Source organism: Danio rerio, chromosome 3 (genome assembly GCF_049306965.1).
Source record: "Danio rerio strain Tuebingen ecotype United States chromosome 3, GRCz12tu, whole genome shotgun sequence".
NCBI lineage: Eukaryota > Metazoa > Chordata > Actinopteri > Cypriniformes > Danionidae > Danio > Danio rerio.
This window is the reverse complement of record NC_133178.1, coordinates 54,662,753-54,681,607: the sequence shown is the minus strand read 5'-3', so window position 1 is coordinate 54,681,607 and position 18,855 is coordinate 54,662,753. Positions and strand designations below refer to the sequence as shown.

General features: G+C 42.8%; 1 protein-coding gene across 2 annotated transcripts in view; it reads right to left on the bottom strand.

Annotated features, from left to right (window-relative positions):
• adgre14 (adhesion G protein-coupled receptor E14) overlaps window positions 1-18,855 on the bottom strand; it is a 53,791-nt gene that overhangs the window by 14,265 nt on the left and 20,671 nt on the right. For both annotated transcript variants that reach the window (XM_073945036.1, XM_021474744.3), the window contains one exon: window positions 7,347-7,378. In XM_073945036.1, coding sequence (XP_073801137.1) covers window positions 7,347-7,378 — 32 coding nt within the window. The remainder of the gene's footprint in view (window positions 1-7,346; window positions 7,379-18,855) is intronic.

Below are 18,855 nucleotides of genomic sequence, written 5' to 3'. Positions count from 1 at the left end.
AAGGAGTGTGAGCTCCGAAACTCAGGTCCGGTTGGGCCAGAGGGGCACAACAAACAAGACCTGCTCCTTGTCCTCCCTGACTTTGCACAAAGTTTGTGCAATTAGGCTCAAGGGGGAAACATTATTTGCGCGTGCCCGATGGCCAGCTGTGAGTCAGTGTATCCGTGTCGAGGAGGGCTTCGGTAAGGGACGGTTAAGCTCGCCCGGAATGTAGATGGCACGCAGCAATTTCAGCTGCTTGTAACTCCAAAGGAGCAGACGGCGAGCAAGTTGAGACATAGGGCGAGAGCGTATACCCCCATACGGTTGATATAGGCCACAGTCACCATGTTGTCCATCCTGACCAGTATGTGTTTCCGCTCCAGCACCGGTAAAAAGCGGCAGAGAGCCAGATACACTGCCAACGCAGTTGATATGTCAATGCAGTTGGGGTCTGAACCACGAACCTGCAGCTCCATGCTCATTGTAAAAGGCCCCCCAGCCCGTGCTGGAGGCATCTGTCGTTTTGACAACATGCCTGGACACTAGCCCTAGGGGCACTCCGGCCCGTAGAAAAACCAGATCCATCCAGGGGCTGGGGGTGCGGAGACACAGCAGAGTGATGCTCACCCGGTGCGTGCCCCTTCACCATGCCCGTCTGGGGACTCGATCGCAAAGCCAACGCCAACGCCAACATAGATTTACAATATATGAATATATGTGCAAACCAATACTTTGGACGGATGCTCTGATTTAAGCGTTTCTGCCTGAGAATTCTGAAAGGCATTTTGTATAAATGACAGTTCAGTCTGAGCAGATTTAGGATTGGCCTTAACCCCCAGCTCTTTTTGGGCACAATGAAATACGGGCTGTAAAACCCGGACCTCATCTCGGCTGGAGGGACCTGTTCGACAGCAATCTCCTCTCGCAAGACATTTACATTTATTCATTTAGCAGAAGCTTTTATCCAAAGGGACTTACAAATGAGGACAAGGAAGCAATTTACACAACTATAAGAGCAACAATGAATAAGTGCTATAGGCAAGTTTCAGGTGTGTAAAGTCTAAGAAGGAAAGCATTAGTATTTTTTTTTAAGTACAGTTAGTGGTATAGCCAGAAAGGCAATTTCAGATTAGGAAGTGAAGTGGAGACTAAATAGTTGAGTTTTTAGTCGTTTCTTGAAAACAGCGAGTGACTCTGCCATTCTGATGCAGTTAGGGAGTTCATTCCACCAACTGGGCAGATTGAATGCGAGAGTTCGGGAAAGTGATTTCTTCTCTCTTTGGGATGGAACCACAAGGCGATGTACATTCACTGAACACAAGTTTCTGGAGGGCACATAAATCTGCAGAAGTGAGACCAGATAAGAAAGAGCAAAGCCAGAGGTCGTTTTGTAGGCAAACATCAGAGCTTTGAAGTTGATGCGAGCAGCAACTGGCAGCCAGTGCAAACAGATGAGCAGCGGAGTGATATGTGCTGTTTTAGGTTCATTAAGCACCACTCGTGCTGCTGCGTTCTGGAGCAGCTGAAGAGGCTTGATAGAGTTAGCTGGAAGCCCCGCTAGTAGAGAGTTGCAGTAATCCAGTCTGGAGAGAACAAGAGCTTAAACAAGGAGGATAGGATTAGATTAGATTCAACTTTATTGTCATTACACATATACAAGTACAATGCAACGAAATGCAGTTTAGGTCTAACCAGCAGTGCAATAGCAGCAAGTGCAGGATACAGAAATAAGTTATAAAGTGCAGTTATAGAAAAACTATGGTGATATTTACAGATGGATGTACTATCAAAATTATATACAGGTTGGATAAGCTATGAGCAGATTTACAATATATGAATATATGTGCAAGTTGCTATTAATAATCAGTAGTGTGCAGATAAATAAACATGATTACAAGTGTATATGTTACAATATATGAATATGAATATATGTACAGGGATAGATAAACATGATTACAAGTGTATATGTTACAATATATGAATATATGTACAGGTTGCTATTATTAATCAGTAGTATGCAGATAAGTAAGTATGCAGTAGTATGCAGATAAGTAAGCATGATTACAAGTGTATATGTAGTGGGTGTGTACATAATTACAAATGTCCATATGCAGTTGGTATGTACAGTTCAATAAGTAAACAGTTCAATGTTGTGCAGTTAATGTGCAAATTTTAAATGTGCAAATGTTAAAACAGTGCAGTTACTGCGAGGAGTTTAAGTTAGAGGAGAGTGGGGGGTGTATTGGGGGGGCAAAAGAGTCAGTGGGGGGCAGAGTTCAGGAGGGAGACAGCTCTGGGGAAAAAGCTGTTCCTCAGTCTGCTGGTTTTTGTCCGGGGGAGCCTGAAGCACCTGCCGGAGGGCAGGAGAGAAAACTATCTGTGAGCGGGGTGAAAGGTGTCCTTCAGAATACTGCATGCTCGGCACAAACAGTGTTTCTTCTGGATGTCCTCTATGGCTGGCAGTGTGGTCCCTGTGATGCGTTGGGCAGTTTTCACCACCCGCTGCAGTGCCTTACGCTTAGCAACAATGCAGCTTCCATACCAGACTGTGACACAGTTTGTCAGGATGTTCTCTATTGTGCAGCGGTAGAAGTTCACCAAGACGGCTGATAAAAGCTGGTTCTTCTTCAGTTGCCTTAAGAAGAATAGGCGCTGGTGAGCCTTCTTGATCAGGCTGGAGGTGTTGGTGGTCCAGGAAAGGTCCTTTAAGATGTGGGTCCCCAGGAACTTAAAGGATGAGACAGGCTCAACGGCTATCCCATTGATGTGGATGGGATCATGTGAGCCTGTTCGTCCCTTTCTGAAGTTCACAATGAGCTCCTTGGTCCTGTTGGTGTTAAGGAGCAGATTATTGTTGGTGCTCAAGTGGCCAGATGCTGTATCTCCTCCCTGTCTCATCATTGTTGCTGATTAGACCAATCACTGTGGTTTCATCTGCAAATTTGATGATGGTGTTGGATCTATTAACAGGCCTACAGTCAACTGTAAAAAGGGAGTAGAGGAAGGGGCTCAGCACTGGTACACCAGTGTTGAGTGTGACGGTGGTGGAGCAGATGTGACCTGATCTAACATTCTGAGGTCTGTTAGTCAGAAAGTCCATAATCCAGTTGCAGAGTGATGTGTCGATATCCAGGTTCCTTAGTTTGATCAGTAACTTGGAGGTTATGACAGTGTTGAATGCTGAGCTGAAGTCCACAAACAGCATTCGTGCATAAGTGTTTTTATTGTCCAGGTGTGTGAGTACAGAGTGCAGTGCTATAGAGACTGCATCATCTGTGCTCCTGTTGCCACGGTAGGCAAACTGATGTGGGTCCAGTGTTGATGGCAGAGAGTCTTTTAGATGTGCCAGGACCAACCGCTCGAAACACTTCATGATGATGGGTGTGAGTGCTACAGGCCGGTAGTCATTCAGGCATGTTGGACTGGAGTGTTTGGGCACTGGCGCAATAGAGGTGGTTTTAAAGCATGTTGGCACAGCTGCTAGGTTGAGCGACAGGTTGGAAATGTCTGTGAATACCCCAGCGAGCTGTTCTGCACATACTTTGAGGACACGCCCAGGAATACCGTCTGGTCCAGCAGCCTTACGCCCATTGATGTTATACAGCTTCTGATGTTATAGAGTGCGAATCTGCATGATTGAGCAGTTCTACAAATGTGGTCAGACAAGTTTAGTTGGTCATCAATCGTTACTCCAAGGCTTTTCACCATTTTGGATGCAGTTATGGTTGCCCCATCCATCTGGATTGAAAAGTTATGGTGTAGAGTCGGGTTGGCAGAAACTACAAGCATTTCCGTTTTTGCGAGGTTAAGCTGAAGATGACTCTTTTATCCAGTGTGAAATGTCAGACAGGCAGGCTGAGAAGCGAGCTGGAACCGAGGGATCATCAGGATAAAAAGAGAGGTATAGCTGGGTATCATCAGCATAGCAGTGGTAGGAGAATCCATGTTTCTGGTTGACTGGTCCTAGAGATGTCATGTATATGGAGAAGAGAAGTAGCCCAAGAACAGAGCCTTGAGGTACCCCAGTGTTTAGATGCTGTAGGTTGGACACCTCTTCCCTCCAAGACACCCTGAATGACCTGTCAGTGAGGTAAGATCTGAACCATTGTATAACAGTGCCCGCAAGCCCAGTGACTCAAGCGTAGATTTCAGGATCTGGTGGTTTACAGTGTCAAAAGCAGCTGACAAATCCAGCAAGATGAGGACTGATGATTTAGAGTCTTCTTTAGCCAGTCTGAGATCCTCCATGACCGAGAGCAGGGCAGTCTCAGTTGAATGGCCTTTTTTAAAGCTAGATTGCTTGTAGTCCATGAGGTTGTTTTGAGTAAGAAAGTCCAGGACTTGATTAAACACTACTTTCTCCAGAATCTTGGCCATGAATGAAAGCAGGGATACCGGTCTGTAGTTTTCAAGTAGCGTTTGGTCCAGGTTGGGTTTCTTTAGCAGTGGGGTTAACCTAGCCTGCTTAAATGAAGTGGGGAATAAACCAGAGTCAAGAGATGTGTTAATTATGTGAGTCAGTGTTGGTATGACTGCAGGAGAGATGGCTTGCAAGAGATGAGAGGGAATGGGATCAAGTGGACAGGTGGTTGCATGGCCAGATAGCACGAGTTTGGACACCTCAGACTCAGAGAGCTGAGAAAAAGAGGTGAGTGTGTGTGGTGTTGGTGGTGTATCTTGCGTGTTTGTTGTAGGTTCGCTCAGACAGAGGCGCTCTCGGGTATCACCCTCGTGAAAAGGACACCCGTGAACTTGGGAGGGCGAATAGTGAACTAAATCGCATAGCCGAGTCAGACCGTCCGTACGAGCCACCGCAACGCGCTGAGCGGCGCTAACCAAGCCAGCAGAGCGCGCACTAATGGCACCATCGGAGTTGATGTGCCAGCGGAGAGGCAGCTCGGGATGGGAGTGCAGAGCAGTGCGTCCCGAGGAAGAGCTGAAAATAAGAGAATTTCTCTTACCTTCCTCCCTGTATCCCGCGGTGAGGCCGGGGGAAGAGAAAGGTGTCCGTTCTGCTGCACTCTGAGGGCCTGAGGCGAGGGGTCCCGGCGATGCGAGCTGAAAGGCGGAGCATCCCAGACTGGCAGTGCTCGGGTTTGCGCATCCAGAGAGAGAGGAAACTGCTCTTTTGGAAATTTGGTTTCCGCTGGCCCGGAGGCCGGCAGCGATGAGTTTAGACTGTGGACTAATGTAATAATCCTCGCCCCCCCACCGAGGAAAGAGCAGGTCCCCTCTTCTCCGAATGGCCCGTCCCAGGAATGCTTCGCGGTCCGTTTACTGGACTTAACGGCGCCCTGGAGCGGTGGTGTCGCAGTCCCGCGGGAGGCTCGCTGTTGCCGCTTGGCCGGTGGGCAGTGAGAGGAGCAGTTTTCCAAACCTGCTGATTGATGACTTCATCCATCGCCTTGGACTGCTCTTTCACCGCGGAGAATTCCTGGGTGAACTCCCCAACGGTATCGCCGAACAGGCCAGCCTGGGATATGGGAGCGTTAAGAAAGCAAGCTTTGTCAACGTCACTTATATCAGCCAAGCAAGGCCAAGGGCGGCATTTCAGGACCACTAATGTGGCCATTGTCTTCCCCAGGGCACGAACAGCCAATTTGGTGGTCATGAGAGCATAATCGGTTGCCGTGCGGAGCTCCTGCAGCAAGCCCGGGGGAGAGCCTCCCTTCTGCATCTTGGCCAGCTTCTCGGCTTGGTAGCGTTGATAGGTGGCCATAGCGTGCAAAGCGGAGGCGGACTGACCCGCAGCAGTGTAGGCTCTGGCCATGAGAGACTCAGATAACCTGCACGCCTTGGAAGGGAATTTGGGCGAATCTCCAGGAGAGGAACGGCTAGCACGCTCCCCCCGGGGAATCGCCTCATATGCCCTGGCCGCTCCATCATAGAGAGAAGTGAGAGCAGGAGCGCACAACGACCGGGCAGAAAAAGGTGCCCTCCATGCCTGCGTGAGCTCTTTGTGTACCTCCGGGAAGGGACGGGGGGTCTAGAAGGCTTCACCTTCACCCCCACGTATCACCCGTCCAAGCGGTCCGGCCGCGGTTCTGGGGGACAAGCCCTCTCCAGCCCCACGGCCGAAGCAGCCCGGGATAACATGGCTAACATGTCCAATTCCAGATCCGTAACCATACTGACAACCCCTGAGGGTGGCAGGGGGTCCGGATCTTCCTTGGAGCATGTCAACCCGCCCTCCGATGTCGAATCGACATCTTTAAAAAGACCCGCTGTATGACCATGTGCTCTCTTAGGGAATTATGCTCTTTCAGTAAACTGCTCTTCCAGATCACCAGCGAAATGCCAAGGGGACGGGAAACCTAGCTCGACCGCTGCTTACACGTCTTCTCCCACGCTGGTGAAGATAAGGCTTTCTTCAATGTTGGAAGTCAGCTCAGCAGAAGGGTTCTTCAGTCTCAGATCGGGTCTAAAGCAACAATTCTGACATGCTAACTCACACAGCCAACCGATATAGCCCTAATTATCTCATCAGTTTCAGCTGTGGAGCTAAGCTCCGCCAATTCAATTGGCATTTCATTGGCCCGTTTTTATATCTTCAGAAATGATTGGTCATCTAAAGCACTTCCAAAGTCTGTTTATACAGACACACTTCAAAGTTCCCATATGAAGGGGAACTGTGTTTTACTAAAATCTGGTTCAATTCTGGTGATGTGGTGGTGCAGTAGGTAGTGCTGGGTCAGTTGGCATTTCTATGTGGAGATTGCATGTTTTCCCGTTGTTTACGTGTTTTTTTTTTTCTAGGTGCTCCGGTTTCCCCCACAAGTCCAAAGACATGGCCTACAGGTGAATTGGGTAAGTTAAAATTGTCCATAGTGTATGTGTGAATGAGTGTATGGGTGTTTCTCAGTGATGGGTTGCGGCTGGAAGGGCATCCGCTACTTAAAACATATGCTGGATAAGTTGGTGGTTCATTCCGCTGTGGTGACGCCAGATTAATAAAGGGACTGAGCCGAAAATAAAATAAATAAATGAATGGTTCAATTCCATGTCAACAGCTTTTTTTACAAATATTATTTCCTTTTAAAAAAAAAAAATAAATAAATAAAAACATGACATGTTTATTTATTTTCCTTAAATAGATATTAAGGAAATGTACAATGTTTTCTGAGCTAAACCTGAATCTAATCCTGTTATAGGGGACTCTGACACAATATTAGGACACTTTAAAATACCATATGACTCTATTATGCTCTATAATAAAAACAGAGAATAATGCAAAAAGAATAAATAGAAAAGCAGAGTCATATTTACCATAATCAAACATGCTTATATTGAATATATTTTGCACAGCCCTTGCACTCCTTTTGATAAGAGGTTATTTCCAGCTTAATTTTAGTAACTCGACTTACCGTGCATCCTTCCTGCAGTGCTCCTTTTAAATCTGCAATTAGAGAAATCAACAAGACAATAACAAAATAAAGCAATATTGACATTAAATAACTGGTCTAAATGTGCCAACCAAAACAATGTCAAAATCTTGAATAAATTTGGCTATAACAACTATTTTCAGCATGAGATTAACATTATATTTTCACTTTATTACCACTGACATTGCTGTCCAATAAATATAAAGAACAAGTCAGAACAAATACAATAGTCATGCAACTTTGGTGCTTGGACCCCTAAAATTGACTACAAAAATGGTGTTAAAAAAAGTAGTTTAGTAAGATTATGATTCAAAGCGTACTTTCACAAACCACCATACCACCCACTAATGGACCATGGTTATTTATATACAAAAACAGGTTTTTGAAGTCTGCAAATACAAATTTTAACGTAATACAATTTTTAAAAGCAGGTATCTGAGAAGATCATCAGACAAACACACACTCCAACATTACAATGAGAAAATCATTCGGTCAGTGTTTCCAGATACACTTGAATGTTTTCAGCCCAAACTGTGCAAATACAAAATGTACAAAAAAAAAATGGCTAAAAACAAGTAGGCACACACACTTGGTTTTAGTTAAATATTTAACATAAAATGGATGTTCAAAACAAATTTTGTTAACCAGCTTAAGCTATTTATTACCACCACAATCAAATTCTAAACCCGCAGAAATATACCTGCAACAAGTCTGGACATAGGAGGACCTGGAGTACTGCAGGAAGCCGGCAGGGCTGGAGGCTTGTGGGGAGCCGGCAGGGCATGTGGGGAGCCGGCAGGGGTGTGGCCGCGCTCCTCGCCTTGCCATGCCCCAGCCCGGCTCCTCGCCCTGCTGACGCCACCCAGACAGCTCGCCCTGCCGGCTCCCCACAAGCCTCTGGCCCTGCCGGCTTCCTGCAGTACTCCAGGTCCTCCTATGTCTCATGATCCAGGGCCACTGCAGCTCCACGCTTCAGGCCCTCTGCAGCTCTATGCTCCAGGCCCTCCGCAGTTCCACGCTCTGGGTCCACTGCAGCTCCACGCTCCAGGCCCTCCGCAGCTCCACTCTCCAGGCCTTCCGCAGCTCCACGCTCCAGGCCCTCCGCAGGTCCACACTCCAGCCCCTCCGCAGCTCCACGCTCCAGGCCCTCCGCAGCTCCACGCTCCAGGCCCTCCGCAGCTTCACGCTCCAGGCCCTCCGCAGCTCCACGCTACAGGCACACCTCAGCTGCATGGTCCTGGCCCTCCATCCCTCCCCCTGTTCCGCCTCTGCTCCACCTCTCGCCTAAACAGAATTTGGAGTGTCTGGAACCCACTCTTTAGAGGGGGGGCTATGTCACGATAACCAGCGATCATTTTCCACTAGATCACTGGTTCTACCTCACAACAAACCCACTCATTTGCAATGCCAAGTCTATGTAAAACCTTATTGTCCAGTGGGGCTCATGTAGTGGCATACATGAATAAAGGGGTTCGGATAGACCACCACGGAAAAATATCATAAGGCATAAATCATCCATAGATGTTAAATGAGCCAAACAAATAAAATCCTCTACATACTCTTCAATTGGCCTTGTCCCCTGACGCAGGCACATGATTTTTATTCCCGCTGGTTCCATGTTATGGCTGAGTTTTCTGTAACGACGGGGAGTGACACTCACAACAAAAGGTAGGATCCAAATATGCAGGTTTAATCGTCGTTAGGCAAGCAAAGGTCAACAGGTACAAACAGATATGTGCAGGCAGTCCAGAATCATAATCAGTACACAAGCAAGAGGTCAAAAAGGTAGGCGGCAGGCAGGGAGAACAAGAATACAAAACTAAGTCGAAAACACAGGAAAACAAGACAGGATTAACGCGTTGTAATGTCATCTAAAAAGCTAACAAGACTCGACAAACTGAAAGGTGAATGAGTGGCTTATGTAGTGAATGCAATTAGTCTCTGATAGTCCACAGGTGTTGCGAGTGTAATCAATCTAGATGAGTGAGCATGGGTGTAGACGAAGTGCATGTCTGAATATGTAGTCCAGGAAAAGGCGGAAGTGTAGTCCATGGTTTGTTGTGAGGTAGAACCAGCGATCTAGTGGAATATGATTCCCAGTGTATGCTGTCCTATTAATGCTTATTGAATTACAATAATAAACAAATTGCACAAAACAAACATTGATGTTTAAAAGTACAATAAAAAAAACACAAATCAAGTGGAAAATATAGCTATTTAGCTTATTGATCGGTTGGTGTCAAAAAATAAAGAGATTTGAGGCTAAATAAACCCTGAAACTGACCAATGTGAGGAGAGTTTGCATGATTTGTTTAAGCTATTTTGGTCCGTTTAGAAATGGCCATGTTAAAAGTGAACTGCACCAAGAACAAAGTGCAACACTGTAATAATTTTAATCCCTATTTCAGAACAAAATAATCAATCTACTGATGTCAAAGCACCCTAAGTGAATGTAAATGGATTAATTCCAGACTCGATTCCACTGACTCCAAAATTAGGAGTTGGAATTAGAGTCGACAAAAAACCCAAAACCAAACATCTCTACTTTGAACTGTGTATTCTCTTCATAAATTTGTCTTTTTCGTGATACCAACATCTTCATCCATTCAAATGATCACTTCGCTGTGGTGTGAAAGCAGGCGCACGCGCGATTAGCCCACTCAATCACGTGAAGCCTCATATGATCACTGGATGTCATGACAACATTGTCACACAGAAAAACTTTGAATATTTTGCCTTCAATTTTATATCAGCCCGCAATATTTTTTTATTTTTTTTACAAAAATGCAACCAACTGAACAGTTGATTTACAAGTGTTATGCATTTATCAATGAAGGAAATCAATTTGAATCTTTTACGCATGGTCTTGCAATACAAAATTGCAATACAGCTCCAGATTGAATACCCTCACGATCCAGACCGGCATCCGGACTTTGAGATTCCCTAGAGTAGGGCCTCTCACACAGGGCTGAAGAACAACAAAGACTGACCAACCTTATACCTGCAACAAGTCTGGACAGGAAGTTACAGTTTGCCAGTTTGCTGTTGTGCACTGAGCGCTCGCAGTTGAAAAATAATCAACTTTTAGCAGAAAAAGTGTGTTTTGTCAGTCATGTTTATTTCATTCTCCAATCAAATGAAAGAAGAGGCGGGGTTTCCATTGAGGTGCCTGCAGTGTTTGTGTTTTCAAGACAACTACGAAGACTTTTGAAGATGGAGAAGACACTTATGGTTGCTGTTTTGAGTTGTTGATATGCTGTGCTGTATGACTCACAAATCTTGACTATCACAATAATATTAAATATTAAAATTATACCAATATTAACAGCAACACTCGCGCACAATTTGCAGCTGATTCAGTTGTTGCCTTCAAAAAGGCAGTGTGGGGCGCCTCGTGTTTTTAGAACGGAAAAGTGCATTCAGTGTGATCGGCTCTTAAGAGGTCTTTTAACATTCAAAATTTGCCACAGGTTTCATGTGAGGTAGGGGTGGGTTAGGGCCGTATAAGAAGTGTTTTTACTGTTATATACATTTAGCCTATATGAAGTGTCCATAAACCACCAAAACTAACATGTGTGTGCATCATACTTCCTTAGCAGCTTCTCATGTACTTTAATTTTAACTCAAAGGAAGCCACAAGACCAATGTGTCTCCACATCACACATTATGTGGGTGTTAGTGTTGTGAAGGCAGAAGTGTGATGGACAAACTAAGCATGATGTGATCCCACAATCTGATGTTTATATCAATATATATATATATATATATATATATATATATATATATATATATATATATATATATATATATATATATATATATATATATATATATATATAAGGCTAGGGAAGGGGGATGGAGGATTTGGGGAGGGGGATTGCACAGACCCCATTTCCTTTAAGTCGCAGGGACCATAAATTGCCAGGGTCCTATGCACTCTGTCCCCCCTTTCCCCCCCACTTGTGATGCCCTTGCTTCTGGTTATGACTGCATGGCATTACTAGGATCTGTTATTCAGAAATTTTGCTGTTCATATCACTGCTGTGATGCTCTCATTTTGGCCTGCTGATCCGATTATAGCTAATCAAATCTCAGCATGTTAAATGGGTGAAAACCCATCATCTTCAACAAAAAAATTCAGTTCAGATTTTCTTGAGATTTCATAAGTGGTTCAATCATTTAGTAAAGTGCATCAACCATAATCAGCCAATAAGTCAGCTTTTAAAAGTTCTTTACAGAGGAAAAAGTTCACTTACATTTTTAAGTGTAAACTGGTTATGAAAAGGTAATTGGAGAAATCAGAAATAGCTATTTATTATTATGTAAAGAGCTTTGCTAATAGGAGTATATAACGTTTATTTAAGATGATGCTTTAGATAAATTAAAACAAAACACCATCATAATTATTAATTATTATTATTAAGAAATGTAGAACCACGATCAAACATTGACAATGGGCAAAATCTTTTTTAATGATCTTTTTAAGTAATTATTATATACACATTACTCGAATGCATTTCTTTTCAAATTTGATGTTTCACATTGGAAGTGACAGTGGTTAAATTACATCTGTTAAGTCTAACATGAAAGAAACTTCCCATATATTGTCAAAAAAAGCCTCTATTAACAGTTTAATCTATTAAGAAAATATTTTGTGACCATCGGTTCAGATTTGTGAGAAATTAAATAATCATAAAATTCTAAAATTAAACTGTGTATATAACTGCATGCATTGCAATCTGTGTCTAAACCACGAGGCCAGAGATTGCATACTTTGTTTTTACCATTTAACAACATATGCAATAACAGCAATAAACAACATAAAATAATAAGTTTGACTAATTAAAACATTTATGTTTCTTTTTCATTACAGTACACATGTCACTTTTGCAAGTCACTTTGGACTTTTATGATAACTTCAAGTACAGTTAAATGTATATTTCGAGTGTAAAAATCACTAGATGAGCAGAAATATGGTGGGATAATTAAGGTAAAAAAACTTAGTTTAAAAGTAAACTACAGGGATAATATAAAGTTTGCTTTAGAAAACATTCAAGTGTACTAGCAGTATAAAAGCTAAGAAACAGATGGTTTACTGGCAGAACACTTTCCTTCATTTAGAACATCATAGTGTCTGCAGAAGCAGTTTTTAGAGGAGACAAGCAGACATCACAGTACATCACTGTGTTTGCCCTGGCTCAGTCCCGCGCGTGTCACCAAGGTACGAAACGTGACACACACATACACGAACATATGTTATGAAAAGGATAGTTTGTTGTACAGTTGGCGGTTCACTTCCGTTATTTGGTACGATTGCATTCACATCAGAAGTGAACCGTACCAGAATTCGAATGAACCGTACCCCAGACCACCTCTTTCAGGTGGACTCAGGTACGGTTCACAGGTGCGTGAGTTCAGGGGACACGTTCACACTAGCTAAACGTACTGTACTATGACATCAAACGGACCCGGGTGCGGACCAAAAGTGCTAGTGTGAAAGCACCCTTAATCAGCCTTTAGCATTTAATCATATTTGATTACTTAAAATTCTCATTCATGCAGACTAACATATCTTTTGTTTAGAGTTTTGCCATTTACTTCATTTACATTTGGTTTGACAATTAAAATATTTGTGCTGACAAAAATCATTTTGACTGAAATATTGTATTTGTATGAAATGTTGAATGACTGGTTTAGTTCAGGGGTGTCAAACGTATGATGAGACCCGCAAACAGGTTTAATCCGGCCCGCGAGATTATTCTGTAAAGTATAAAAATGAGTTCAAATAAAGAAACTACTGTGTCAACTGGATAGCGCAAAAGCAATTGCAAACTGTTAATTTTATCCAATCTAGAAGCCTGAATCAGCATCAGTTTGACAGCCTTCTCAAAGAGAAAGACCACATCTATGCCCTGCCATACCACACTGAGGTGTTCTCTCGAGGAACTGTAACTATTTTACATTTTGTCAGTTTAGTGGCTAATTTGTTCCAAACCCAACTACACCCCTAAACCCAACCATCATTGGTAGTATTATGACACCATGTTCTTTTAAGTTGAAGTTATCATTCTGTGGTGATGCAGCTCACATCACATGTACAGAAGTATTCACAGCCTTTGCCGTGAGGCTCTAAAATGAGCTCAGGTACATTCTGTTTTCAGTGGAAACAGAATGTTTCCACATTCTTGAGATGTTTCAGCAGCTTAATTGGAGTTTGCCTGTAGGTAAATTCAGTTGATTGGACGTGTATTGAAAAGGCATACACCTGTCTATATGAGGCCCCAGGGTTGACAGTGCATCAAAGCACAAACCAAGCATGAAGACAAAGAAATTGTCTGTAGACCTCTGAGTCGGAATTGTCTCGGGGTACAAGGTTGAGGAAGGTTACAGAAAAAAATTATGTTGCTTTGAAGTATCCAATGAGTACAGTGGCCTCCATCATCCTTCAGTGAAAGATGTTTGGAACCACCAGGACACTTCTTAGTGCTGGCCTGCCATATAAGCTGAGTGATGGGGGAGAAGGGCCTTAGTCAGGGAGGTGATCAATAACCCGAGCATTCACTTTGAGCATTCTTCTGTAGAGAGAGGAAAACCTTACAGAAGGACAACCATCTGTGCAGCAATCCACCAATCAGGCCTATATGGTAGGGTGGCTAGACGGAAGCCACTCACTGCCTGGAATTTGGCAAAAGGCATCTGAAGGACTCTAAGACCATGAAAAACTAAATTCTCTGGTCTGATGAGACAGAAATTACACTCTTTGGACTGAATGCAAGGCGTTACGCTTGGACATAACCAGGTACCCATCACCAGGCTAATACTATCTCTACAGTGAAGCATGGTGGTGGCAACATCAGGCTAAGGGGATGTTTTTCAGCAGCAGGAACTGCAACAATGTACAGAGACATCCTGAATGAAAACCTGCTTCAGAGTGCTCTTGACCTCAGACTGGGGTGACGATTCATCTTCCAGCAGGACAATGACCCAAAGCACACTGCCAAAATGTCAATGGAGTGGCTTCACAACAACTTGGAGAATGTCCTTGAGTGGCCCTTCCAGAGCCCAGACCTAATTCCTATTGAATATCTCTGGAGAGATCTGAAAATGGCTGTACACCATTGCTTTCCATCCAACCTGATAGAGCTTGAGAGGTACTGCAAAGAGAAATGGGCAAACATTCCCAAAGACAGGTGTGCCAAGCTGGAGGCATCATATTCAAAAAGGCGTGAGGCTGTAACTGCTGCCTAAGGTGCATCAACAAAATATTGAGCAAAGGAAATTTTGGAATAATGCTGTAACAATTTTTTTTTTTTAAAAAGTGAAGCACTATGAATACTTTCCAGATACACGGGTGAAGAATGTAAAGGTGAAGAATCCCCAAATGCAGTTGGACAGAGATCGCATGACTCAGCAATTAACTTTGCTCTGAACAGAGGCTCAAGGCTAACTAGACAGCGGCATTCTGCTCCGATCGCAACAGAGATAAGAATATTGATTGTTGGAGACTTAATAATCAAAAATTTTAGGAGCAGAGATAACATGACATACTGCTTTTCTCATGCTACAGTTTCTGATATAAATAAAGAACTTGAGAACATATTATGGAAACATAAGACTGCAAAACGGATTATCATCCATGTGGGGAAGAATGATATTCGAAAGGAACAGTCAGAACTGCTCAAGAAAGATTTCTGTGAGCTTTTAGAAACAGTTGAAAGATTGAAAATTCAGCCGTTCATCAGTGGACCACTCCCTGCAAGAGGGACAAATATGTTTTCAAGGCTCCTTGGTCTAAATGCATGGCTGCAGAAAACATGTAACATGAAAAGACTAAACACTGAGCTCAACACAGGCAGATTGTGATGCATCAGAACAGCATCGAGTCTCAGCAGTCTCAGGACTCATGGATGATCCCCAGGAAAACAGCCAGGTAAACATATCTCAGCAGCCAGAAACCCCAGACCCACAGCCTCTGTCACCGGACACGTTCTCATTGTCACCTTGCTCGCCTCTCTTGGATTTTTCAAAAAAGATGGAGGAACTGGTGTGTGCTGGAATTAAACTCTCACACTCCATTGCTGCTAGCCCCCAGTTAGCAACCAAAAATCAGCAAGCCTCACGCCCATCTCTAAGCCCACCTCGCCCTACACCTAGGAGAGGCCTCAAAAAGGTCCCAAAAAACACCTCATCTTTAGCTGGTTAACTTAAAAACTGCCATTGATGTGTCTTGGGTGCCTGCTTAGATAACAGTGTCTTTATCAGATGTTTACAGATCTCTACGCAGATATGTGTCTTATCACGTGACAGAAAACCAAAGACTCTTTCAGACCGTATAGCAAATCATTCAAATCTGGTGTCTTTTAGTCAATGATTTTATCAACACAAATTGCCTTGATTTTATGCTTTTAAATGAAACTTGGCTGGATGACAGTTGTAGCGCAGCTGTTCTGAATGAAACAGCTCCTTTAAACTTTGACTTTTTACATTTACATTTTTACATTTAGTCATTTAGCAGACGCTTTTATCCAAAGCGACTTACAAATGAGGACAAGGAAGCAATTTACACAACTAAGAGCAACAATGAATAAGTGCTATAGGCAAGTTTCAGGTCTGTAAAGTCTAAGAAGGAAAGTATTAGTAGTATTAGTTTTTTTTTTTTTTTTTGGGTACAGTTAGTGTGATATTCAGAGAGGCAATTGCAGATTAGAAAGTGAAGTGGAGACTTTTTGAGCGTTTGCAGAGTTAATAGAAGAGGTGGAGGCATCGCTGCCCTGTTTAAAGATGTATATGAGTGTAAACAAGTGTCATTTGGTGACTATTTGTCTTTTGAATATCTGAGTATAGCACTGAAAGGTGCTCCACGCATCTTACTGATCATTATCTACAGACCTCCAAAATATTCTCCAGGTTTTATTGATGATTTCACAGAACTGTTATCAATAGTAACCTCTCAATTTGATTATATTAGTATTGCTGGGGATTTTAATATTCACATTGATAATCCAGAAGTCAATGCTGTAAAATAACTGATGACTGTTTTTAACACTTTTGATCTGACTCAGCATGTTCAAGGACCCACACACAATCGTGGACACACTCTTGATCTACCTATAACTAAGGGTTTACACATTTCATCAACTGTTGCTAAGGATGTTGCACTATCTGATCATTTCTGTATTTTCTTTGATATATTGATCACTCCAGCTATTAAAGACAGATCTGTCTCTGTCAGAAAGAGATGCATAAATGAGAACACCAGTGAGCAGTTTATGAAGGCCATCTCGCTAGCACCAAGTATATCTGCAGATTCTGTTGATTCTCTTCTTGATTTGTTTAATTCTAAAATTGAGAATGTCTTAAATGACATTGCTCCGGTTAAAGTTAGAAAGAGAACTGGCAAAGAGAGAGTCCCTTGGAGAAACTCAAGAGCAGTCCAAATGAAGAAAAGACAATGCAGGAAAGCTGAGCGAATGTGGAGAAAGACGAAACTAGTAATCCATTATAATATCTATAAAGACAGTCTTTATGCTTTTAATGTGGAACTAAAAACTGCTAGACAGGCTTTCCTTTTAAATCTTATAAACAACAATGTAAGTAATGCTTGCACACTCTTTGCAACAGTAGAGAGACTCACAATCCCCCCCAGTCGGATTCCCAGTGAGCTCCCCTCTGAAAGTAAATGTAATAAGTTTGCTCATTTCTTTACTGATAAGATCAATAATATCAGAAAGGCAATCAGCTCATCCAATCAGCCAAGTTGTGTTGATGTCAAACAAGCTCAACCACAACTTAAGAAATCAGACATTATGTCTGATTTCATGGCAATTAACGGTAAAATCTTAGAAGAGATCGTGCAAATTATAAAAACATCAACCTGCAGTCTTGACACGCTCCCCACATCATTCTTTAAAACGGTGTTTACCTGTTTTGAAATGGATCTCCTAAAATTGGTAAATGCTTCACTTCTCTCAGGGATTTTTCCAAACTTAAAACTGCAGTTGTTAAACCCCTCTTGAAGAAGAACAACCTGGATAACACCCTATTGAGCAATTACAGACCAATCTCAAATCTCCTTTTCATTGGCAAAATTATTGAAAAAGTTGTTTTCAACCAGGTCAACAAGTTCTTAAACTTCAGGGGGTGTTTAGACAATTTTCAATCTGGTTTCAGAGCACATCACAGTACAGAGAGCGCTCTTATAAAGATAATTAATGATATACGTCTAAATAACAGTGCTGGTATTGCTCGATCTCAGTGCTGCATTTGACACTGTCGATCACAGCATACTTCTGGATAGCCTGGAAAACTGGGTTGGGCTGTCTGGCACGGTCCTCAAATGGTTCAGATCTTACCTTGAAGGGAGAGGTTACTATGTCTGTAAAGGTGATCATAGGTCTAGGTGGACACCCATGACATGTGGAGTCCCACAAGGTTCGATTCTGGCACCTCTCCTGTTCAACCTTTACATGCTCCCCCTGAGCCAAATAATGAGAAAGAACCAAATCTCCTACCACAGCTATGCTGATGACACTCAGATCTACCTAGCCTTAATGCCTAATAACTACAGCCCCATTGACACCCTCTGCCAATGCATTAATAAAATTAACAATTGGATGTGACAACATTTTCTTCAGTTAAACAAAGAGAAAACTGAAGTCATTGCATTCGGGAACAGAAATGAGGTTCTCAAGGTGAATGCGTACCTTGGCTCTAAAGGTCAAACGACAAAAAATAAGGTCAAGAATCTTGGTGTGACTCTGGAGTCAGATCTGAGTTTCAACAGTCATGCCAAAGCAGTTAGTAAATCAGCATACTATCATCTCAAAACATAGCAAGAATCAGATGCTTTGTTTCCAGTAAAGACTTAAAGAAACTTGTTCATGCTTTTATCAGCAGCAGGGTGGATTACTGTAACGGCCTCCTCACTGGCCTTCCCAAAAAGACAGTCAGACACTTGCAGCTCATCCAGAATGCTGCGGCCAGGATTCTGACCAGAAGCAGGAAATCAGAGCACATCACACCTGTCCTCAGGTCTTTACACTGGCTGCCAGTTACATTCAGAATAGATTTTAAAGTATTATTGCTGGTCTATAAATCACTAAATGGCCAAGGACCTAAATACATCACAGATATGCTCACTAAATACAAACCCAACAGATCACTCAGATCTTTAGGATCATATAAACTAGAAATTCCAAGGGTTCAGTCAAAGCAGGGTAAATCAGCCTTCAGCCATTACGCTCCTCGCTGCTGGAATCAGCTTCCAGAAATGATCAGATGTGCTCCAACATTAGGCACATTCAAATCAAGACTGAAAACACATCTGTTTAGCTGTGCCTTTACTGAATGAGCACTGTGCTGCGTCCGACAGATCGCACTATTATGTTTTTCGTTTTCTTTTTTATTCTTTTATAACCTATTTTAACTCATTTTAATTTGTTTTTATCTGTTTTTAATCATTTTTATAGTCTGCATTTTATGTTCCTAAACT